At 50.0% G+C, this 25,436-nt stretch overlaps 1 protein-coding gene across 11 annotated transcripts in view; it reads left to right on the forward strand.

The window, feature by feature from the left end:
• TNS3 (tensin 3) overlaps positions 1-25,436 on the forward strand; it is a 222,781-nt gene that overhangs the window by 105,479 nt on the left and 91,866 nt on the right. For all 11 annotated transcript variants that reach the window (XM_019958904.2, XM_070787988.1, XM_019958902.2 and 8 more), the window contains 7 exons: positions 673-723; positions 2,307-2,429; positions 5,896-5,960; positions 9,014-9,097; positions 17,860-17,972; positions 18,067-18,127; positions 18,963-19,038. In XM_019958904.2, the coding sequence (XP_019814463.2) occupies positions 673-723; positions 2,307-2,429; positions 5,896-5,960; positions 9,014-9,097; positions 17,860-17,972; positions 18,067-18,127; positions 18,963-19,038 (573 nt within the window). The remainder of the gene's footprint in view (positions 1-672; positions 724-2,306; positions 2,430-5,895; positions 5,961-9,013; positions 9,098-17,859; positions 17,973-18,066; positions 18,128-18,962; positions 19,039-25,436) is intronic.

Raw genomic sequence — 25,436 nt, forward strand, 5'->3', positions numbered from 1 at the left:
TTCTGGGGTAGAGGAGCCGTGGACCTCATCCCTGGAGCACCTTTCCTCTCAGGTCTCTATAGCGTCCATCTCTGAAGAGAGAGGTGTGTGGAGCCCCTCCTGCCCCAATGCTGTCCTTAGTTTTTCCTTTGCTTGAGGTGTGATCAGGTTCCACAAACAGCTCTGCTTCTCTGAGAGCGTGGCCTGGGGCTCTGGGCTGGCTGGGGCTTCCCCAGGCCCCCTGCAGGCCCAGGGCCCTCCACCCCGTACCTTGCTCCCTCCAGGAACCAAGGCCAGTTCCAAAGGATGTGTATGCTCTCCTCAAAAGTGTTAGTTGATCAGTCATGTCTGACTCTGTAAGACCCCATGGACTGTAGCCCATGAGGCTCCTCCATGGGATTCTCCAGGCAAGAATACTGGAGTGGATTGCCATTCCCTTTTCCAGGAAATCTTCCCGATCCAGGGATGCAACCTGGGTCTCCTGTATTACATGCAGATGCTTTACCATCTGAACCACTAAGAGGTGACTGTCCTTATCATCTGTTTTTTCATTCCATGACGATTACATATCTATACATTTCTGTCTTTTTCATAATCTGCCGAATCGAAGGCAAAGAGCCTGTGAGAATGTAGTTGTTCCCTTTGGTCTGAGGATAATGACTAGTCTAATAGCTTCTTATTTCCCCTTTGTAGGTGTTAAACCTCTCGGAAAAGAGATATGACCTTACAAAGCTTAACCCAAAGGTAGGACCTTAGCCCTTTGTATATTCTGAGTTTTGTTAAGTGTCTGTGATGCTTATCCTGCTCGTGCAAAAAGGTTATGTAGCAAGTCTCTGTGGAATATGACTTAATGAGGGCTGTTAGGAACTGTTCATATCCATGGCTTATTTTTTTCTTACATTTTTTTAGTTTGAAGTAGTTATAATGTCACAGGAAACTGCAAAAATAATACAGGGCGATCCCACATACCCCGACCCAGCTGTCCCCAGTAGTATTGTCTTGCACAACTTGTAGTAAAATATTGATGGCAGGAAGTTGACGTTGGTACAACCCACAGACTACGTGCAACCTCCACTGGGTTCACATGTAGCAGGGGTGTGTGTGTGTGTGTGTGTGTGTGTGTGTGTGTGTGTGTGTGTGTTGCCCTGCCATCTCATTGTATGTAGATTTATGTCACCACCACCACAATCAAATCCAGACATTTTTACCTCAAAGATCTCCTTCCTGCCCTGTCTGTACAGCTCACTCTCCCCTTCCATACATTATTCTTTTTTTAATAACAAAGATTTAGGGGAAAAATTTTAAGACTGTATAAGTGTAAGTTGTGGTATATATGATATATATGTATGCACATACTGTATTTCATATGTTGGAGTATTTTGCAGCCATTAGGATAAGAAAATAGTATGGTAAATTGCCTGTTTTATTGCTCGTTAACAAGGGCAGAGTATAGAATTTATGTATGATAGTATTTCACCTATGCTAAATAGAATTTATGTATGATAGTATTTCAGCTACGTAGAAAAAGAATAAGGGATTCATCAGAATGTTATAGCTCATCACTCTTCATGGCAGAAGGGGTGTGTGCCTTTGCCTGCTTCCAGCAATTTTCTGAATTTTTCCATCAATACACAATTTCTATTGCTTTTATAATAAGACAGAGCTCTGCCTCCCCTCCCTTCTTAAAAAAGGAAAGGAAAGCAAAAATACCAGTCCTGCATGGCCCACAGGCTTAGAGGTGGGAATGTGTGTCAAGTGGCTCAGAATTTGTGTTTTGGGGCACAGACTTTCTTTGTTCCTGAATTGTAACCAAGCTTTGAAGGCCTCCTCCCTCCCTCCTGGGCACAGTCTTCTCTTTTGAGGAGTGTCACGTGTGATAGGCATCTCCCTCCCCGTAGTTATCTGCCCCTTGTGTGGGGGAATGGCTCACCGCATTTTCCCAAACTGCGATTTGAGTCTGAAGGGAGGAATTTTGGCAGCAGCTCATGCCAAGAACTCCTGTTTCAGATCTTGCCAGGCCTGGGCCTCTCCCCATGAGCCATGCACCATTAGCGGCTCCTGAAAGCCCTTTCTAGAATTGTCATTCCAGCTGCACAAAAGCAGATAAGACTGGGGAGTAGATGTCTCATGGGGAAAATATAATCCTTCATATTTTTCTTTCCAGTAAAGGAGCCACAGTTCCCACTAAGTTTTAGAAAAGGAACACAGAATGTTGTTCTATATTATAAAATGAAATATTTTGCTAAATTAAAAAAAAAAGGTCTTGAGATGACTTCATAGGGCTTCTTGGAGATGGACAGCAGAAAGCCTCCTCTCTTTCCTCGTAGATTCTGGACGTGGGCTGGCCGGAGCTGCATGCGCCACCCCTGGATAAGGTGTGCACCATCTGCAAGGCGCAGGAGGCCTGGCTGAACAGCGACCCCCAACACGTGGTTGTTATTCACTGCAGGGTGAGCACCCGCTCGGGGGCCCAGGGGGACTGCCTCTTCACCCTGATTGCCTGCTTCTTTAGGGGTTTGTGGTTAGGTTTTCATACGTACCCTAAGAGGAGGGAAATAATCATCCAGCCTCCTGGAGTCTGGCTTCAGAGTGCATAGGACTGATGTTCCTAAATGCACAGTTGTACATGGTGAAGCTAAGGTGGGGGCCCCTGGGAGGTAATCCTTTCATTTTCATGTGTTTTTTGTTTGTTTTTTTTTTTATGGAAAACCTCCTGTTTAAAAAGCAAAGGGTACTATTAAGGCATACAACATTGGACTCTGTGCCACCTGAGTGATGCCAGTTGATTGGCATGAGACTGTGGGCAGGATGCTACTACAGGAGTTATATGGTCCTTTCCGAGCAAGCCAGCCTGGTGGGGTGGATGTGACATGTCCATGCTTGCAGGGTGGCTGCGGGGATGTCCGTGCCTTGTCCTGGCTTCCTGACCTGCTAGGCACCCTTCTCCAACCTCCTGGAACTGCCTCTCCTCTTATTTCTCTGGTTTCTCAACTGCCTTGGCTTGTTCATAGCCTCTTCCTGCACTACTCTGGGTTCCTCAAATCTGATGCGTTTTCCCAGACACCTTGAGCTCATGCAGCATGTGGGAGGAATGCTCTGAGAGGGTTGGGGGGGCGAGGGGTGGCGCTCCGTCCGAGAAGAAGGGGTCTGCTCCCTGCTCTGTACACTTTACACCATCAGGATATCTCAAAAATATGGACATTTCCACCTTGAAATGTTTCTTCCTTCAGACTTTTCATACTCAAAAGCTGCACAAAAGCCCTTTGCATTATGGACTTTAGTGTAAAGGAACCTTTTTTTAAAGTTATCAGACTTTCCAGGTGAGTTTCCTGCAAGGGTATTGAATGAGGAGGGCAGACAGCGGCTGATGATGTTCAGAGCTCCCATACTCGGTGAATTCGATGGTCACTCAGCTGAGAGGAAAAGCCTCTGGGTGCACACATGGTGTTTGCTGCTCTCTGCTTCTGTTGCTTACTCTCAAGTCAGATTTGATTACATTCTCCCACAAACAGCCAGGGAGCCCCATTAGTTCTCTTACTAAATTAAGTTAACCAGGACTTTAATTCAAGGATTATGTTATATTAAGGTGCTTCTCTCCATATTTGTATTTTGGTGCAAGCTTAAAACAAAGAGACTTTTTTTTTTTTAAATAATTCTTATCAATTAAAATGAGCTCTGTATTTTTTTACTGGGTATGGCCTATTGATTTTTACATGTGAGGATACTGCTGATGGGCTGCTTTTGCCCAAGATCCCTTCACAGGCCCATGAGGCAGTGGTCTCTAAACCACCCAGAGCACTGCAGTGCCCAGCACTGGGGAGAACTGCCCACCCGGGGCACCCAGACCTGCTGCCAGCTGTGTCTCCCTAGGATTCTGGCTCCTAGACCTTGCGGTGTGCCCCCTTCACCATCATTCCATTTCAACAGTTCACTTTTTTAATGAACTGAATTATCAAACTTTTTACAACATCTGGGCCACAAGTGATGAACTTACCACATAGAGTCCCCTGAAACATCCTTTTCCTAAACTATGCTTGCCTTTTGAGACAAGTCTTGGCAGTGGGATTAACTGGGAACATGTTGAAACTTCTTGGAAACCATTTGCTCATCTCTTGCCCTGTTCTGGTGGCCCGTGAACCCTTCTGGAGATGATTCAGGAAACACACCATGAGAGAGAAGCCCTCTGAATTTGAATTTATAGAGGTTGACTTCAAGGGAAATTCACCGTGGTTGCTGGTGGGGTTGAGACTGCTGACTTTCCCCAAACCTGCCAGCCCTGCAGAATGGGCTCTTCCTGCCCACGAGTGCCAGGAATGGCATCCTGGCCTGGGGAGGGCAGGCAAGGACCAGACTGTGCGACCCTGTCTTCCCGCTGGATGCCAACGGTGGTATCTGTGTGTGCTTGTCCTCACCCTACCCACACTAATTTTGAGTAGAAATAGCCTGTGATTTCTCCTGGATGGTTTCACCCCCCTCCATGTGGTTCAGTCTTGAGTTGTTGGTGGAGGATACTCACTGGGACTCGTGTCATCAGTGATTTCTCTTAAGAACAGATACAAGCTATTCAGGTCCTAAAGAATGTGTCTGGTGCTTAAAGACTTCCTGTCCATAATGAGCAGCGTTAGAGACGGTGGCAGTGAAGTCCTCCATGTGCCTGACTTGGCGGAGGTGTTGTTCCCTGCTGGTGAATTTATATAAGCAACATACTTGTAAGTGTGCGGTTATAACTGCAGGCGCCAGGGTTCAGGACTGATGGTGTGTCTGCACTGAGTTTCTGAGGCACGTACTCAATGCTCATGAGACAGAGAGGAAAACTCTCCCAGGGGATAGTCACACGCCAGGATTTTGACCTGAATTTCCTTTATCATTCCTTTTTAAGAATAGACAGAGGAGCTGCATGTTGGTGACGCAGCCATTGTGGCCCATGTGATTCTAGATCACGGGTTGTTGACTCTTCTTGAAGGAACCCAAACAGGGCTTTCCAGGCTTTGGGGCCCCACAGACTACTTCACTGCCACTGCCATGTGGAAATCGCCCCAGATGCGCCGAAACTGACAGGCGTAGCTGTGTCCCAGTAACATTTATTTGTGGACACTTGACGTTTGAACTTGATATGATTTTCGTGTGTCATTGAAATACTGTTCTTCTGATTTTTCTTCAACTGTTTGAGGAAATGTTAAGACAGCTCTTAACTCCAAGGGACACAGCTGGTGGGCAGAAGTGGCCGGTGGGCTGTGGTTTGCTGATCGCTGTCCTGGGTCATGACAGTGTGTTTCAGAAGGTGGCAGTCCATGGTTCTGGTTGAGGTGGCTCATTGCAGAGCTGTGGTGCTTCCAGAACCTTCTGTTGGTGATGTTGGTCTGAGGTCCTGCTGGGCTGCCTTGTCTGGGCAGTGTGTGTCTGTGGTTATGGACTGAGTGATGCATTTTCCATAAAGCTGCCTCAGCGGGGTGTCCCCTGTGACGGTGCAGGGCTGGGTGGTGCCCGTGAAGCTGTGATGTGGCAGCACCCTGAGATTGGCTGTCCTACTCCTCTGGACTTTTCTGGGCTCTGTATGCAGCCCTCAAAGTCCTCAGCTTATAAGTGGGGCATTCGGGTCTCTCTCACCTGGGTGATTAAGTCGCACTAATGGCTTCCACCCAACAGTTTTTTCCTGGCCTCACTGGGAAATGAGGAACTGACTGGCCACCTCTGTGCAGACCTGGCCTCGGGCACGTCCTCAGAGGGCCTGGTTGGCACCTACTCCTGCTGTTAGTACCCCACGCGTGTGTTCTCTGCTGAGCTGGGTGCTGCCGTCCCTCAGAACAGGGACCAGAGGAGGGTACTGCTGGCTTCCCTGTCAAAGCAGGCTCTTTGCCATCCTGTGAAGGAAGCAGTGCTTTCCTGTTCTAATGACCTCTCTTCCATCTCCTGCAGGGTGGAAAGGGACGCATCGGCGTGGTCATATCATCTTACATGCACTTCACCAATGTCTCGGCCAGGTAGGAGGGAAGTGTCCTCGCTGCCGTGGGTGTTGGGATGCTCTGAGGCTGGGTGGGCAGGAGGCGGACCCCTCGGAGCTGACTTGGAGACCAAGGCTCATGTCCCTGGTGCCTAGAAACCTAGCTGCAGCTGAGGGTGTGAGCTCGTGAGAAAGACACTGTCCTCAGTGGCAGCGATGTATGATTCACACTGAAAGCTTCAGGGAGGCATCACCGATAAAGCAAGTGCACTGTCAACCTGTGACAAGGCTGATGGGGACAGACACTACCATTAGTAAAACCAAAGCAGTGCTTCTCACTGGACACCTCACATTCTGCCCAGGTCCATGGCGATGGCTATGGCTGCCGTGGTTTACATGCACTGTGCTTCTGGGAAGTACTTTGCATATTCCCTTTTTCTTGCTCAATCCTCCCAAGTAATCCAGGAGGGAGTAGTCATCACTCCCATTTTACAGATGAGGAAACTGAGACTTGGCGGACTTAAGACTGCTCAGGATCTTAATGAGCAGGAAGCCAGATCTGGTCTGGTTCTCAGGAGGTGCTGCCATGGGCATGGGGTTGCTGCCCGCAGGAGGTGGGTCCCGTCCACTGGGCGTGACAGGCACTGCGAGGCCCGTGAGTGAGGCCCCAGCTGCGTGCCAGGCCTCTGGGCGCTGGGTACACTGGTAGACCCAGAGGCACCCCCGAGCACACGTCTCCACTCACACTGAGATCCAGTTCAGAAAAATCGTTCTTTCTGGGTGTTGCATCTGCGTTGGCCCTCTCTGTTCAATGGCCACTTTGTGAAGTATGAACTACTCCGTTCTGAGGAAATATAAGCCTATTCATATTAGCCGATAAACCCTTTCCTTTCTAGCATTAAGGAATGAAATTTGACTTTCCAAATGTTTTCTGTGGAAACAAATTGGAGAGCTCATGCCTGCCAGGCAGGAAACCCAACCCTCCAGTGAAAGTCAGATCCTTTCTTGGTGATAATAAGCACTTGTGTGTGTGTGCCAGACAAATTGAGATTCCTGCTCACGTCACATCCCTCTGGTCAGAGAGCAGATTTCACCTGGCGGACTCTGGACAGAGGCCACCTCACATTTGTGCCCACAACAGCACAGCTCTGTCTGGAACCAGAGTTTCATGTGCCATAGACAGTCCTGGCATTTTTGGAAAGCGTGGAGACTGGGCTTTTTTTCACTGTAAGCTTATCATTGGTACTGTCTCTAAATGCCGCACTTTTTTCTGAATAGCTGAAGTGTGTCTCAGCTGCACGTGTTAGGCAATTCACATGAAAGGCTCTAAACTCCGGGGTCCTCACCTAGGAAGCAGGGCTGATGGCTGTTCCTCACAGGGTTTTTTTTTTGACAATTCCATGTATTATCACATGAAAGGCATTTGCAGCATCAGTGCTGGTGTGGGCTGATGTTCATCCTGCTGGTACTAGTAGATAAGATAGTATTAAGTGCTCTTCGCTAAAGTGAAGTGACACTACCAAGATTTTTGTAACACGGTTTTCTGAATTCACACTTTCCTAATTGGCGGCTGCATAGTTTGCTACTTCATGAATAGAATGTTATGTATTTAAGCATTTACCAGTATTGCCTATCCGAGTTGTTTGCAGTTTTTCTTTAGAATTTCAGTTGCTTCTAATGATTTTGTACACTGAAGTATGCCCTGGTGACAGATTCTCATCATTACATCTTTGATCATTTTTACTATTTCTATTTTCCCCTTAGATAGTATTCACACAAGTAGTGTAATCATAGGGACTTTTGAAGGCCTTTGTCACACACTGTGTCACACACAGATCGAAATAGACATTTCCAAATCGCTAAGTGAAGTAAGAAAAACATTCTGGTACCAGCACTAGGAAGATAAGAGTTCATAAAGATAGAGTCAGTGCTAATATTATGAATACTGGTACTGATATTAACAAGCTTCCCTGGTGGCTCAGATGTTAAAGGATCTGCCTGCAATGCAGGAGACCTAGGTTCAATCTCTGGGGTAGGAAGAGCTCGTGGAGAAGGGAATGGCTATCCACTCCAGTATTCTTACCTAGAGAATCCCATGGACAGAGGACCCTGGTGGGCTACAATCCATGGGTCGCAAAGAATTGAACATGACTGAATCACTTCTGCTGCTACTGCTGCTAAGTTGCTTCAGTCGTGTCTGACTCTGTGCGACCCCATAGACGGCAGCCCACCAGGCTTCCTCGTCCCTGGGATTCTCCAGGGAAGAACACTGGAGTGGGTTGCCATTTCCTTCTCCAGTGCATGAAAGTGAAAAGTGAAAGTGAAGTCGCTCAGTCGTGTCCGACTCTAGCGACCCCATGGACTGCAGCCTACCAGGCTCCTCCGTCCATGGGATTTTCCAGGCAAAAGTACTGGAGTGGGGTGCCATTGCCTTCTCCGGGCTGAGTCACTAAGCAGTGATATTAACAGTGAACATAAACAGTGACCAAAATGCATTGTCAGCATTTAATAAAACAAGTGAATTCCAGAAAAAGGAACACTTAAAAATGTATAGGTGAATATGTAATTATACTTTTCACTCTAAAAAACACGTGCATCCGGTACGTTAAACATGCAGTGCTTAAGTGACCCTTGTTTTTGTGCAGCCCCAGCAACCAGCCCCTTATTTAGACAAAGTTGTTATTTTAGATGGTTGTTTCGGTAGTTAGGACACGAGGCTCGTGCCCACCTGCGAGCAGTGGCAGATGGGTGGTTATCCTGTCAGGGTAGTATCCTGTGATTGTTCTGTGTTGTAAATGCAGCACAGAAAGTGCCATGTGCTAAGATCAGGAGCTGCTGTTTCAAATGGGGAACTGCAGGCCTCGCTTCCCCTGCAGGCCTGGCTTCCATTTGGCCTGGAACATCTTCCTGGAGGAGATGAGGCCTGAGAAGAGACGCTAAAGTGGGTGTGCCCGAGGAGGGAATGTAGCAAAATGGAGCTCTTAGTGGGTGCCAGCTGCTCAGAACAACCTCAGGGCCTGTCCCTTGTTACACCTCACCTCCCACCCCTCCGTGGCCATGGAGTTAAATCTCTCTCTGTCTCTGCTTTCCCAGTGCTGACCAGGCCCTTGACAGATTCGCAATGAAGAAGTTTTATGATGATAAACTTGCAGCTTTAATGCAGCCATCCCAGAAACGGTATGTATCTATTCCACAGCCAGAAGGAAAGGTGGAATGAGATCTTACATTTAAAAATGTAGGGACGGAAGATACACCCCCTCTGACCAGCCGTGATTAGGAGGCGGGGATTGTTGGGGTCCAGTAGTGAGTGACGAGCCACCCTGCGTGGGGAGCCCCTCACCCTGGCTGACTCCCGTGTGGTCTCAGGGCTCCCTCCCCACAAGCTCGGCCATCAAGTCTCCTGCGCTCCCAGCTGGTGTTGGTGCTGTTACTGTGTTGGAACTGGTTTGTTTCTCCTGACCAGGGGTCTGTGAACTGTGTCTGTAAGGGGCTGGATGGTGGATGTGCTGGGCTTTGCAGGCCAAGTGGTCTTTGGCACGGCCCCTGTAAACAGAGGGGCTGTGGGTGGTAGAAGCCAGTGAAAGCAGCTTATCACCAGCAAAGCTGTTGACACACTCAGGTTCCAAGTCGGCCAGCTTCAGAGGCCCAGGAGTCCTTCTCCTTGGTTTCCTCAGCCCATGTCCCCTTGTCTCCTGCTCAGCATGGCCCCTGGCACATGCTGCGGCGGGACCCTGGGGAGCAGACTTACTCTGGCTGCCGGCCCCCAGGTGAATCCATGCTGTCCCCAGGCCCAGGTGGAGAAGAATCGGAGGAGGGTCAGGTGCGTGGCCTGAGAGGGGCCTCAGCCACTTGTCTTCCAGACCTACTTCCTCTGCAGATGGGGACATGGTGCTAAGGACACCATGTTTTTACTTCAAAGCAAATGGCAGGGCATTTGCTCAAGAATTGCCAAGGCCATCGCCAAGATGGTTTTCCTGCCCTTTGCATCTCTTCCCACCAGGGCCAGAGGGCTGGGCCAGTGGACTTGGGAGGATTGGAAGCTTCATTGGCATCCAGGGGGCAGGGGCACAGGCGGTTTTTGTCCAGAGCCGATTTGAGGTATTTCCACTTGGGAAAGGGATTTCCAGGGTCACCAGAGGCACTGCCTGCTTCATCCTGGCTGTTCCCCATGGCAGGTCTGTTTGTGGACCAGAGTGTGTTGTGGATGTGAGATGGTGGGTTGGAGCCTGGCTGTGCCCTGCTCTGAGCAAAGGCCCCACAGGGCATGTGAGTTGCCTTGGAAAAACCAGCATTTCATTAGTATTACAGTTAAACAGCCCCTTGATCTATTTTGAACCATTAAGTGTCATTTCTTGGTTGAGCAGTTTCCAGAATGGTTACATTCATATGAGCCCCTGTGTGAGATGTGAGGGAAAACAGGGAGTGACCCACCTCAAAACTCAGCACACACCAGGGAAGGATGTTTGCCTTATTTTCTTCTTTTTATTCTTATTACTTACTGCAGCTTTAAAAAAAAATTATTTTGTATTGGAGTATAGCTAATTTGGGGTTCCCTGGTAGCTCAGCTGGTAAAGAATTGGCCTGCAATGAGGGAGACCCCGGTTCAATTCCTGGGTTGGGAAGATCCCCTAGAGGAGGGCATGGCAACCCACTCTAGTATTCTTGCCTAAAGAATCTCCACGGACAGAGAAGCCTGGTGGGCTACAGTTCATAGAGTCGCAGAGTAGGACACAGCTGAATGCCTAAGCACAGCACAGCATAGCTAGTTTAACAGTGTTAGGATAGTTTCAGGCGGACAGCAAAGGGACTCATCCATACATGTGCGTGTATCCATGCTCCCCCGAATTCCCCTCCCATCCTGCTGCCACATAACACTGAGCAGGTTCCCTGTGCTATACCATAGTTCCTTGTTGGTTATCCATTTTAAATAAGCAGTGTGTACCTGTCCATCCCAAACTCCCTAACTGTCCCTTCCCCTATCCTCCCTGCCCCTCCCCACCCTGGCAACCTGTAAGTTCATTCTCTAAGTCTGTGAACCTGTTTCTGTTTTGTAAATAAGTTCATTTGTATCAAGTCTTTTCAGATTCCACATATTAATATAAGGGATATCATGTGATGTTTCTGCTGCAGCTTTTTAATACCATTGAAGGAGTGTGGAAAAAGGGAATTATCTTCCCACTTTAACTTGCCCATGGTTCTCCCGCGTGATTACACAGCAGAAGCTGTAGTATTGACACTGATGAAGGTGGCGTGGGTTAAACCCAGCATTTCGAGGCTGATCCTCCTGCTCCCTCAGAATAGGGGAGCCTATCCTGACAGCACCTGCCTCAGAAGATGCTCGCCACCTCGTAATGGAGCGGGTTTATGACTGAGTGAAAGAATAGGTACTTCTGGAGGAATATTTGAGACCCGGAGGATGTGCAGTGACCACTCATGTGGGGACGGATTCAGTGATGGTGGGACCATCACTGTGGTCCCAAAGCCCGAGGGGGAGCTCTGCAGGCTACTTTAGGACTGAGCTCAAGAAACCTTTTCAAAAGCAATCTCGGGATGAGAGTGGATTAATTAATTAGAGAACAGACTTATGGACACCGGGGGAGGGAGGAGGGAGAGGGTGAAATGTATGGCGAGAGTAACATGGAAACTTACAATACCATGTGTAAAATAGATAGCCAGTGGGAACTTGCTGTATGACTTAGGGAACTCAAACAGGGCTGTGTGACAATCTAGAAGGGTGGGATGGGGAGGGAGATAGGCCGGAGGTTTGGGAGGGAGGGGACATGAGTGCACCTATGGCTGATTCTTGTTGATGTTTGACAGAAAACAAAATTCTGTAAAACAATTATCCTTCAATTAAAAAATAAATAATGGGTTTATGAGCTGGAGAGGCTGGAGGCCCATTTGATGGGTGGCAGATTCTCTGTCACTTTGTGCCTCACTCCTAAAAACCACTGAGCAGTTGACCTGCAGCAGCTTGGCCAGCAGTGGTTGTTGGAGATTGCTTGCTTCCAGTAGAATTCCTCAGGCGAGAGCACTTACCTCTCCCTGCACCTTTTGCCTTGAGCAAGCCTCAGGAGCAGCTTGAGGTCACCCCCAGGTGACCTCCTGTGGGGATGATGAACCTTCTGCTTCAGAGAGGCACCCGTGACCTTGGAGGCCCTTTCACTTTGACAAGTAATTAAAGAAAAACCTACAGCCTTAGTTATCAACAGCATCATGGGAGTCATGACTTAAATCATGAAATTTTCTGACCTCCTTTTCTTCTCCCCTTTTCCTTTCCTCCTCCCCTTTTCCTTTCCTCCTCCCCTTTTCCTTTCCTCCTCCGCTTTTCCTTTCTTTCCGTGAAGGAGTTGGGAGCGAGTCCTATTACTTTGGGTTTGTTTAGCGGGGAGAATGACAGGTGACTGGCTCGCTCTTTGGGACAGCAAATCTCTCCTGAGAGTTCGGGGAAGAAGAGACACCCCGGAATTCCTGGGTGAGGGTCGTTCCTATGTCCCATGAGGTAGAGGAAGAGAAGCCAGAAGTCTGGGCATGCAGAAAGCAAGACTGGATTCCTAGGTGTTTCTAGTAGCTGGAAAGTTCCCCAACATTGCAGCATTCTTTGATACTTAAGTCCCTTGGACAGAGATTAAACCAGTTAATCCTAAAGGAAATCAGTCCTGAATATTCATTGGAAGGACTGATGCTGAAGCTGAAGATCCAGTACTTTGGCCCCCTGATATGAAGAGCTGACTCATTGGAAAAGACCCTGATGCTGGGAAAGATTGAGGGCAAGAGGAGAAGTGGGCAGCAGAGGATGAGATGGTTGGATGGCATCATCGACTCAGTGGATATGAGTTTAAGCAAACTCTGGGAGATAATGGAGGACAGGGAAGCCTGGCATGCTGCAGTCCATGGGGTTGCAAAGAGTCGGACACGACTTAGGGACTGAACAACAACCGCAAAAACCCCACAGTCCTCTTTTTTCCAGGTCACACTCAGGTGGCCTAGAGCGGAGCTTCTCAGCCACTCATCTGAGAGACTGACGAGGGTATGAAAGAGTTCTGGGACAGCAGAATGAGGCCCCCCTGAATAAAAATGCATGAAAAATTCGTTTTACTGTACAAAGGTTTTCTTTACCCCTCCCGCACCACACACACTGATTGGTGGTGCATAGAGAGGAGATTTGCTTGATTTATGGCGTCGAGTGTCCCATCGCACACAACCAAGAGTGCCTCCCTGGACTGAGGCCACAGTCACTGTGGGATCTGGAGTTTCGGATTTGCCAATTAGGGTTGCCTGGAGGAAGGCCCCCGAGAAGGGCAAGGAGCCTGTGCTGTCCTCCTTGGCCATGTCAACCTGTGTTCTGGGTGGTAGGCTGGGGTGACAGGCGAGGCCCCTGGGCTTACATCAGCTCATTTACATCAGCCATAGCCACGGCTAGAGGGAACAGGCAAGGGTGCTGTCTCGACGCTGTCCATACACTTTACAAAAATAAATATACAAATGACCCTTGTCACCTGTCCCTCTCTTAGGAGGTAGATGGTGACATGAGTTGGTGTCAAGTTTTCTTCAAAGGCGGTTCTGATGGTAGTCGGGCTGCTAACAAACGTTATACTAACTTTTGCAATATTACAAAATCCAGAACTTGAACTCAGAAGTTATAGTTGTACTGTATCCTATGAACAAGTAACCAAAAATGACTTCAGTTCCACAAAGTTAGGCAGTAAAGTTGCTGAAAAGTAGCACTAACGAATAGAAAATACCTGAAATGGATAAAATAATTTTGTACCTTTTCCTTATTAAGAAAGCATGTGAAGGAAGGAGTAAGTTGCATTGTACAATATTTTTGTCTTTGATTTACCTAACTATGGATCCATATAAAGCAGATTTTTATAAAGGGCAGATGAGAACTGTAGACCGGGAGCTTGATTGCAGTGGTTCAGTGATGAACTGGTCAGAAGGGCAGATGTCCGGGATCTCCTTCCTCCCCTCTGTCTCTAACCCCGTGTGAGTGTGAGCCCTGGTCTTCCAGCTCCTACTTTTCTCTGGTGATGTTGACACTGCTCCTCAAAGAAGCACCTTCTCACGCTCCCTCTGGCCACTGGGCGGCAGTGCTGGCCAGGCTGTGTCAGTGCAGGGGGCGGACCCTCCATGTTGGCATCAAAAAGTGAATCGGGGACTTCCCTGGGGGCGCAGTGGATGAAAATTCACCTGCCAGTGCAGGGACACCGGTTTAATCCCTGGTCTTGGAAGATTCCACATGCTGCGGGGCAACTGAGCCCATGGTCCACTGTTAGAGAGCCCATGTGCCACAACTGCTGAGCCCATGCTCTAGAGCCCATGAGCCAGAACTACTGAGCCTGTGTGATACTAAAGCCCCTGAGCCTAGAGCCTGTGCTCTGCAACAGGAGAGACCACTACACCGAGAAGCCCACGCACTGCAATGAGCCCACTGCTCACCGCCACTGAGAAAGCCCGCGCGCAGCAACGAAGTTCCGGCACAACCAAGGAAAAAATGTGAAACAGAAACCGACCACCCCTGCCTTCCATGATGCCTGGTCTGTGTTTTGGTGGATCCCTGAGATGTCCAAACTGAAGGGCCATCTTGCCTGGAGTGGTCAGTGCAGACTGAGCAAACGGCCAGGTGCCCATGGAGTAAACACACCGGCTGGGCCACTGACAAGGCCAAGGAAGCGGGTTGCGTGGTGACCAGGGCTGCGCAGCACCGGAAGAGGGGAGACTGCTGTCCAGATTGGGCAGGGGTTCCCAACCCCAGTTCAACATCCCTTTTCATATGCTCACAAGCAGAGGGCCGGCGAACCCAGAAATCTGCAGTGCATGGCATTTAGGTGATTAAATATAGGTGCACAGGTCACGTGAACTTTCCCGTGTCTGCCCCCAGTGGAACCAAGGCATCTGTTGTTCAAATAGAAGATGAAACGAAAAGGCCTGTGGAGCCATCTGGTGGTCAGAGCCCTGCAGCCATGGCCTGGCTTCGTGGTCTCAGGACCCCCAAGGCTTCCATCTGGTCTCTGTGGCTTGGGTGAGTGAGGTTTTGTCCTCTTCTGAAAGGGAAGAGCGATTTGCCACCAGGGAAATGTGAACACCATCAAGGGCACCTAAGTTGAAGCTAGCATTTTTTTTTTTTCTAAAAGGATGGCTTTTAAGTAGAGTTTATAAACTTTATTTTTAAAATTTACTGGATATTTCCTCTTGTTCAGTTTGCTTTGTATGCAGATTCAACTGCTTGAGATAATGGACTGCATCTGAATTGCTGGTGTAAATTAGATATTTAAAAAATTTTGATGTACTTGACAAATGACATTATGTAAATTTAAGGCGTATGACATGTTTTTTAAAATTTATTTTGAAGTTTGTTTTTAATTGGAGGGTAGTTGCTTTACAATATTGTGTTGGTTTCTGCCATACATCAACATGAATCGGCCATAGGTATGCACATGTCCCCCTCCCTCTGGAACCTCCCTCCCGCCTCCTACCCCATCCCATCCCTCTAAGGAGCTCAGCCTGCTAGTCTGTGACAACCTGTTCATTTTATTTTGTGACTGCCTGGAATCTTCATTGCTTTATGCAGGCTTTCTCTGCTGGCGGCAGGTGGGAGCTACTCTTTGTTGCAGTGCACGGGCTTCAGTAGTTGTGGCACGCAGGCTTAGTTGCTCTGTGGCATGTGGACTCTTTTGGGACCAGGGATCGAACCCATGTCCTCTGCATTGGCAGGTGGATTCTTAACCACTGCACCACCAGGGAAGTCCTAAGTTGTATCACATGTTAATTTGATGCATTCATATGTTGTAGTATGATTGCTATTATAGCCATAATTAGCACCTCTGTCATATTACATAATTATGATTTATTTTTAGTGGTTGGAATAATTAAGTTCTATCTCTCAGCAAGTTTGATAATTATAATACAGTGTCTATATTTACTATGCTCATGCTGGTGTTCCGTCACTTCAGTCGTGTCCAGCTCTTTTGTGACCCCATGGACTGTGGCTCACTAGGCTCCTCTGTCCATGCGATTCTCCAAGCAAGAATGCTGGAGTGAGTTGCCACGACCTCCTCCAGGGAACGCATCTCTTGCGTCTCCTGCATTGCAGGCGGATTCTTTACGGCTAAGCACTGGGGAAGCCCATACTTACCATACCGTGCGTTATATTTCTAGGGCATATTTACTGCTCATTGTAAGTTTGTACCCTTTAAAAATTCTGTTCTGTCCCCAAGGCCCCAACCCCTGGTGACCACCATTTTACTCTGTTTTTGTATGTGTGGCTTTTTTAGATTCCATATATGAGTGCTGTTCTACCACAGGGAGGTGTTACCTCACACTTGTTAGAAAAGGCAGTGGTCAAGACAAGAAAAAACAAGTGTTTACAAGAATGTGGAGCAAAGGGAGCCTTTGTGCACTATTGCTGAGAATGTAACCTGGTGCAGCCACTGTTGAAAAGAGTGTGGAGGTTCCTCAAAAAATTAAAAATAGAACTACCATATGATTCAGCAATTCCACTTCTGGGTACATTTCTGAAGGAAATGAAGACAGGCTCTCGAAGAGATCTCTTCATGCCCATGTTTCTTATTCCCAATAGCCAAGATGTGGAAACAATTTAGATATCCCTCAATGGGTAAATGAATAAAGAGTATGTGGTAAAAATGTGTGATGGAGTGCTACTCAGCCACAAAATATAATGAAATTCTGCCATCTGCAATAACATGGATGGACTTTGAGGTCATTATTCTCAGTGATGTAAGTCAGAGAAAGCCAGAATTTTTTTAACCTAAGTGGGCTGAGCCTGAGTAGCATTCAGTCCTAGGGTGTTTGTGTGGGGGATGTCCCTGCTCTGTGGGGAGTGGACTAGAGTGAGCTGGCTGGAGGGTATGGAGGAAATTGTGCTGGCCACACAGCCTGGTGATTCAGTGATTGCTTCCTTCCTGCGCCTGCATGGCTCTGTGTTGGCATTAGAGATGTACAGAGATGTTGGATGTCGTGGGGTGTGCGTTTGCTCAGGAGTCACACACAATGGATAGAGAGAGGGGCTGAGGCTGGGCAGCATCTGCGAGGTTGGCAGGTCTGTGCCCTCTTGGGTAGGTGTGCCCTACCACCTTGTGCCTTGGGAGAAACCAGTGAGGAAGCATTTCTTGGGTAGAATCTTCTCTCTAGACTGTCAAGCACCCACGCAGGGTGCGGGCGTCAGCATGGCACACAAGGCTGTGCGTGGTATTGAGAGAGAAGACAGTCTCCCAGCTCACCACAGACGTGCTCATCCCGCTGCTGTGATGGGCAGTGAGGAGGAACGGTACAGAGGAGACAGAAGACAGGAGGGCGGGGTGGCTCAGGCGGCGGGGGGGGGGGGGGGGGGGGGGGGGGGGTGGCTCTCACAGTGAGATGGGGCATCCACAGGCTTCCTGTGGGCTCACTGTGTGGACTCCAGCCTTCTGTAGGTTTCCTGGTGTGAACAGAGAGAGCGGTGGGTGGGACTGAGAGTTAGACTGAGTTACCGTGACGTGTAGTTTGGTTCAGAGAGCATGCTCACGTGACTGCAGGTCTCTTGCCTTTCCATTCTGGGTGGGGGACTGTGACATCCCGTGGCCTAGCCCTGCCCGGCTCTGGTTCCGTGGACAGAGGTGATGCCACCTGCGCTTGGGGTGCAGAGCAGGAGGCGCCATGTGTGGGGGCTCACGCCCAGGAGGCACCCTTGCTGTGGTTCCAGATGACTGGCCACATCAGTGTGGGAAGCCCGGAGACTCTCTGTGGGGTTGTGGGCTTAGCCGTGCTCTGCAGGGCATGGGTCAAGCCCTGGCATGCAGACACCTCTCCTTGCTGTGAGCAGTTAGGATGGGTCCTCTTCCGAAACTCCCAAAAAAGCAGGCACGTTTCCTCCTTTCCCTCCGACCCCACCTGCGCTCCAAGCTGTCACGGAAGCTCTAAGCTGCTGCCCTTTGCAGGTATGTGCAGTTTCTCAGTGGGCTCCTGTCAGGAACGGTGAAGATGAATGCCTCGCCCCTGTTCCTGCATTTCGTCATCCTGCACGGAACCCCCAATTTTGACTCCGGTGGAGGTGAGTGTCTCCCGCAGGGTGGGGTCTGGAGATGTGCCGCCCGGCACTGGCCCCCAGTTCCGCGTGTTTATAGCCGATTCCACCTGTGTTTCAGTGTGCCGGCCCTTTCTCAAGCTCTACCAGGCCATGCAGCCCGTGTACACGTCGGGGATCTAGTAAGTGCGGCTGCTCTCCTGGGGACCGCGGGAGAGCCAGGGAGGGGCCTGCTCCAGGCTGCTTCTCCCTTGGGAGGTGTGGGAGGCGTGACGCCTGGGGAGCCCAGAGGAGGGGACAGAAGGGGAGCCGTGGGCGGGTGCCCATGACCCTGCCTGCCGGGTGTCCGCCACTGTCACCCAGCTGGCTGTGCGAAGACGCAGGGGCACAGGAACCCGGGGGCAGGAGAGGGTCCCGCACTGTGTGGGAGTAATCACGTCGGAGCCTGCGACAGGGCCATGGTGTTTTGCCTTTCTCTCCCCTTGGCAGTTTAGATAAAGGGCAGGCAGATGTTTCCAGAATATGTACTAATTCTAGACTTACTTGATTTGCTTTTTTGGGAGTTTGGATTAGCATTTTATACACATTAATAGAAAATGAATAAAGGTAGAAAATGTGTTGTCATCACTCAAAATGAACTGTTATCGTATGTCTGGACTCCTGTTGGACCCTGGCATCGGTGATACTTGGGCCATGTCACCCTCTGCTAACCACAGAGGCTGTGCCAGCAGAACCTCAGTAATCCACGCTGCGTGCCCCGCTGTGCCTGGGCCCGGGGTGCCCGGGGTGGGCCTGCGACCACTGGCCCTGACATTGCTCTCAGGACCCTGCCTGGCCCCATTGCTTTTTTATACCTTTTAGACTCATTTTCATAGGAGAGAGTCTAAGGAATTGGGATGCCTGGGCCAAGCAGGATATTTTGTCTAATTTCAATTGTAGAGTTCCTTTTCTCAGAAGGAATTCTTTCCATTAAATCATGAAATTGTATAATGATGTGCCTCCTTCTTTATTCCAAAGCAATGTTGGCCCAGAAAACCAAAGCAGGATCTACATTGCCATCGAGCCGGCCCAGCTCCTGAAAGGGGACATCATGGTGAGTGTCATGGCCTTGCCCCTGCTCTCCCAGGAATCATTGGAAAGGGAAAAACAAGCTCATCTTAAAGCAATAACATCAGACCCTGCCCCCCGAAAACCTGTAAGAAGAATGGAAAGTAGCCTTTACCTTAAGGAAATCGGTTGATTTTCTGAGTAAACCTGTTTTAATAAAAGGAACAGAACAAATTGTTAGAGCCACTTGCTATATGCACCCTTGAAATTAAAGTCCTAACTCAACCACTGCTCTTCCCAGAATTCCAGTTCCCCAAGCATAATGTGCAGTCTTAAAATGACTAGGCCTTCCAGGGGCAGGCGCAGACATAAAATATTCACCGTTAGTGTCTAAGATACAGCCAGCGTCTTGCAACTTGGCTTATGAGTGAAACAGTGATTTCTCCAGGTCGTTTTGATTCTTGGGTCTGCTGCTTCTTGAGGCAGACTAGCTTTTCCACCTTTGTCTTTTATCTATCTTGAGTATTAAAAAATGCATACATCTAAAATAATTTAAGAGAAAATTGTCTGAAATAATGAACAACTTTGAGGCACATGTGTGTTTCCCACACGCATAGACTAGCTCTCCTATCATCTATTTGAGGCCTAGGAGGATACCCTATGACAAGAAGATAAGATAGTTTACAAATTGACTTTTTATTTAAGTGGCTCAGTCAGAGTTTTCTAGGATTCTCATTGTGCGTGTGTGTGTGTGTGTGTGTGTGTGTGTGTGTGTGTGTGTATGTGTGTGTATGTGTGTGTGTGTGTGTGTATGCACTCAGTCGCTCAGTTGTATCCAATTCTTTGTGACCCCCTGGACTCTAGCCTGCCAGGCTCCTCTCTCCATGAAACTTTCTAGGCAAGAATACTGGTGTGGGCTGCCATGCCCTCCTCTGAGAGATCTTCCTGACCCAGGAGGTCAGTCTCTCTTGTGTCTCCTACATTGACAGGTGATTTCTTTAACACTGCACTGTCTGGGAAGCCCATAGGATTCTCATTAGTTTTCCCATGTCTGGTTGTGGGGCTCCTCCTCCCAGAAAGAGCACCTGATGTGGGCTGCTGGCTGCAGGTCTTCTGGAAGCTGGTGGGGGATTCACTGCATCTGCCCCTTCTCTCTACTCTTCCTCCCACCTCCTTCTTTCCTCCGTCTTTCCATCTTCCTCCTCCTCTCCCTTCCACTGTCTCTTGCCTCCCCTCTTCCTTTTGCACCATCAATTTATTTGTCCAGCGATCCTTTTTTGAGTATTCTGAGCTTTCCGAGTTGGGCCCTAGCACAGCAAGGAAGGGGAGGACAGAGGGACATCTTTGCCCTGGAGGAGCCTGGTTGGGTGAATGGATATCAGGAGGGGGATTCAGTAGTACCAGAGTGGGTCCTGATGGCTGAGGCCGGCTGACCTGGAAGTTCAGGTGGAAGTGCCCTTGGAGTTGGGTGTGAGGCTCTGGCTTGGGGGTGCAGCAGTCCCCAGGCCTTGAGGATACCCTTGTGGAAGTTAGTTGTCTTGGGAAGTTGAAGCCAGATTGTGTTCTTTTGTGTGTCCCGAAAATGCACTGAATCACCTCTTAAGGGTAAGCCTTCTAGGACTCTTGACTTAGAGGAGTAGCAAGGATGAGAGGAGAACACGCCTGGTCTCCAGCGGAAGGAAGGAAGCCCTGCAGCTCTTATGAGCAACAGCAGATAGATACGGCCCAAGGGCATCAAGCAGAGGGTGGGCCTTGAGTCCCATGCCTGGGCTCCCACCAGATCTACAGCTTAATGGGGCTGGGTGGCCTCAGACGGGCCCTTATCCAAGCTTGCACCCCCTTCTGCTGCCTGAGGCCTGTAAGTGGGCTTCATGGGGATGAGATTGAACTGGGGCAGCTGGCAGGGTGTGAAGGCTACATAGTATAATCGAGCACCCGCTGGTGGGGCCACCACCTGCACTCCTGGAAGACGCCCTCCCCAGCAGACCTCACCCCCACGAGTCTCCCTGCTGTCCTAGGGCAACAGGGGCACTGCAGCCAGCCCGCCACCCCGGAGCAAGGTGTCTGAGAAAACATCACGTGCTGGAATGCAGTCTGAGCAGGCGGGTGGGGTCTTTCTGAGGGGACCTGGGTGGGAGGTTGTGGTTTGGCCCTTGGTAACTGTGAGGCAGGTCTGGGAATGGGCAGGGCAGGAATGGGGAGCAGGTGGGGGAAGGACGTGGTGGCAGACGTGCTTGGACTTGGTTCCCATGAGCTGGCACGGGTATGATGCCAGGAGCCATCCCTGGGCACGCAGCGCACTTGTTGAAGCCACAGCAGGAAGGCTCCCACCTGTGAGTTTGGGACACTGTCTCCTGCTCTGTCTTAAGATGAGAGATGGTGCCTGGGGCACACACAGCCGCATGAAAGGTGCCTGTCGCCGCATGCGGTTGGCCCATGGCTCTTTTCAGGTACATTGGTAAGTGGCTTCCGTCCAGTGGCTATGGGGACTCACTGACTTGCCCCTCCCTGTGCCTTTGCTACCTCTTTGCAAGAAGTCCGAAAGTGTGATTATTAGGCCCTTCTCAAGAAGTTTCATTTCCAGTGCACACTGATGAGTCTGCTCAGTGCCCAGTGGGGCCTTCTGAAGCACCAGCTGTAGGTGAAGGTGTTGGGCCAGCGAGGGTTTGGCGAGCACCTGCCTGAGACCTCTGGGCCCAAGCAAGGCCTGGGTGGGGATGTCGGGTGGCCACCGGTGTGGCAGGCACGGTCAGTTTAGAGCCGTCAGACTGGAGCCTTCCTCTTACAGTGCTGGCAGCTCATGGCCTGCATGCAGGGTCTTCAAGGGGAGGGGGACCTCCCCCCCAGTTGCAGGAGAACAGAGGTGGGTGCAGCACAGGCCCGAGTGGGAGGAATGGCAAGAAGCCTGGCATGGTCCTCAGAGCACGTGGGCTGCACCCTGCTCAGAGGAGCTGGGGAGGAAGCCCTGGTGCCTCTCCACTGGGTCAGACACCTCATTCCTGTGAGCACCCTGCCTCTGCTGCCCACTTTCTAGTCTGGGTTTTAGGAAAGGGCAGGTCACGCTCAGCGGCCCCTGCCGTCTGCTCTCCTTCTGCCCCAACCCCCCAGTGGCCATCTCCCTGGTGTTCGCATCATGTAGCTGCTTGCTCTTCATGGGGCCTCCTCTTCCCTCAGCTCCGCCTGCAGCCCCTCCTCTCTGGGTGGTCCTCGGCTCCTGGCAGGTCTACTGTCCTCTGGGCGGCTCCCCTTTCACAAGTGCTGCTCCTTCTGGCAGGAGCAACTGCTCTGAGGGGTCCAGGCTGCCTCTTACTTGCTTCTGTCTTGGGTCCAGCCCCCCTGGAATCCATTCTGTGCTTCCTAGGACCATCCCCCCCTGTTCCCCAGACCCCAAATGGGAGCTTCCTCTCAGCGTCTCCTTGCCCCACATCTCATCAATCATGCAGCTCCTTCACCCCAGTATGTCCTAAATCCCAGGACTGCTTGTGTCCCTGAGCCCTGCGCCTCACAGCATGACCCCATCCAAGTGACCCCATCCAAGCACAGTGCTCCAGTGCCTGGGCCCACAGTGGGAAGAGAGGGTCCAGGCTCCTGTAGGTGGCCTAGGAGCCCCTTGGTTTACTGCTCCTCAATTGCTTAGCCCCAGAGATGCTGGATTATCGGTCTTGTTCTGCACACGGCCCCACGGCCCTTTTCTGCGGTCTTGCAGATGCCGCCCACTCATGTCATCCACATTGGACACATAGCTGTGCCTCCCTTAGGCCACATTTGATGATCTCTCATAGATGGATGCCGAGCCCTTGAGGTGGGTGGTTGACTTGTTCCAGCCTCTCTGGAGCCAGTCACTGTGCTTCTCAGGGGTGGCAGCTCACCCTGGCTGTGAGCCCAGAGTGCCGTTGTCTCCACCTTATTGCCTAGAGCCCGCCCCAAAGGTGGGAGTCCTTGGGCAAGTTCACACTCTAGCATGCCCTGAAGGCTGCTGCTTGTGTGAGGGCACAGCCTGGCTGGACGAGCCGTGAGTGATGCTGTAGGAAGCTGAGAGGTCTGGCATTCAGGTGTTCTGTTGCCTGGGGGCCTCTTGAGGGGAATGTTTCCTGCCCTGAAGGCACCCTTTCCATGAATTTTTGTTTCCATTGGCAATGGGGGCAAATAGGATCTCCCAGATCTCATCACAGGAAATGCATAACTTGATAAAACCAGCCCCTTCCTGCACCTCTGTCCATTCTTAACATGGAGTATTTTTAGATTGAATTATTATTTGATTTATACTTCCTGTGTTTACAGTTCATTTTTGTACACTCTGCACTTATTTTTTTGCAGCGTTATCAGACGGGGGAAGGGTGATACGGGTTACAGCTGGAAGTGGGTAATTTTCCATCCCACGGGGTAATTTTTCCTTGCTTCATTTGTAGAAATGATTACCCAGGAGGTTTAGTTTAGTTGTTGATCTCTATGAAGCCTCGCAGTGGCTCTAGCCTCTTATATTAGTTTCCTAGGGCTGTAATGACAAAGTCTCACAGACTGGGGGCTCAAACATCAGACATGATTCCCTCACAGTGCTGGAGGCTGAAAGGCAGAGATCAAGGTGTCAGCAGCGCTGATATCTCCGGAGGTCTCTATCCTTGGCGTGCGGATGACTCTCTTCTCCCCAGGCCCTCACGTCATCTTCCCTCTCTACATGTGTCTAGGTCCTGGTCTCTTCTTAAAAGGACCCCAGTCAGATTGGACTAGGGCTCACCTGTATAACCTGACTACCCTCACCACCTTTAAGACTTCAACAGATGAATCTTGGGGTCACAGAGTTCAGCCCATAATATCTGTGTTCATTGAGTAAACCCATTCTAGAATAAACTGTCTAGTCAAAGATCTGTCTAGCCAGAGCTATGGTTTTTCCAGTGGTCATGTATGGATGTGAGAGTTGGACTATAAAGAAAGCTGAATGCCGAAGAATTGATGCTTTTGAACTGTGGTGTTGGAGAAGACTCTTGAGAGTCCCTTGGACTGCAAGGAGATCCAACCTGTCAGTCCTGAATATTCATTGGAAGGACTGATGCTGAAGATGAAATTCCAATGCTTTGGCCACCTGATGCAAAGAATTGACTCATTTGAAAAAACCCTGATGCTGGGAAAGATTGAGGGCAGGAGGAGAAGGGGAGGACAGAGGATGAGATGGTTGGATGGCATCACTGACTTGATGGATGTGAGTTTGAGCAAGCGCCAGGAGTTGGTGATGGACAGGGAGGCCTGGCGTGCTGCAGGCTATGGATCTCAAAGAGTCAGACATGACTGAGTGACTGAATTGAACTGAACTGAACTGAATAAGGTTAATAGTGGAGTCAGGTATCATGGGTTATCCAGCACCCTTGGCTTTGACTTGTTACCAGTGTTCACTCATCCCCTCATTCATTCCCCATAGCGTATGTCCTGAACCAGGTAACATGGTGGTTGTGAACGTTGAGTGAGATACGCTGGTGATCACTCTCATGCCAGGAGAATTTGGTGTGTTCACGTGTGCATAGAGGCAGGAGTTGAAGGCTCACAGGTGGGAGAGGTGATTACCATGTGTCTGAGGAGGAGAGACTCTCAAGGGGTGCTGACAGCACCGGCCAGCCTGGAGGATCAGCCCCAGGTATCCCCACACTCAGAACATAATCTCGGGGGGACACACTGCATTGTGTGATCTGTACACGCTGCTCCTCCAAATCCCAGGACTGTTGGTTCAACCTGAAAATGACCTCAGCGCTCAGCACACGGAAGTAGACGGTGGCAGAACATTCCATGGTGTTGGCTGAGCATCTGGGGAGCGGAGAGCCGTCTCCCCTCCTACTGTGCAGATCGGCTCTGGTTTCCCAAGTCTCTGAGGCAGGAGAAGTACACAGTCTCAGCCTAACTGTGGGAGACCTGCTCGTTTCAGTTTGTCCTGTCCTTCAATTGTAGTCAGTTACCACTTGATGTGTACCGCTGAACATTCACGAGCCTGCCTTCAGTGGAGAAAGGAGGACATGGAGAGTATGTCAGGGCCTTTCTGTGTTAAAGTTCAAGTATGTAGGCATTTTCATTTCTCGTCAAGAATTTGGCAACCGTCATGAGTTGGACCAAATCCTGCATTGTAGAGAATGCTTTTATGGGTTTCCCACTCACAGCCGCAGAGGGTTCGGCCGGGCTGTCTGGTGTCTGCAGAGCCTGCCTCTGCTCCGGAAGGTGGAAGGGGAGCTCCCAGGGAAGGTGTCCCAAGGTGACTCCATGGTCACCATCCTTTGAGACAGCATGCTGTCTTTTGCTTTTTTTTCCCTTTGATTTTGGTAAATGTCAGCCCTGTGCGCAGATAAACCTGCCTCTTTCCTCATGAGGGATTGATTCTCTGTTGAGACAGGCAGCAAAGGTTATCAGAGAAGGCAATGGCAACCCACTCCAGTACTCTTGCCCGGAAAGTCCCATGGACGGAGG

This window comes from Bos indicus, chromosome 4 (assembly GCF_029378745.1).
Source record: "Bos indicus isolate NIAB-ARS_2022 breed Sahiwal x Tharparkar chromosome 4, NIAB-ARS_B.indTharparkar_mat_pri_1.0, whole genome shotgun sequence".
NCBI lineage: Eukaryota > Metazoa > Chordata > Mammalia > Artiodactyla > Bovidae > Bos > Bos indicus.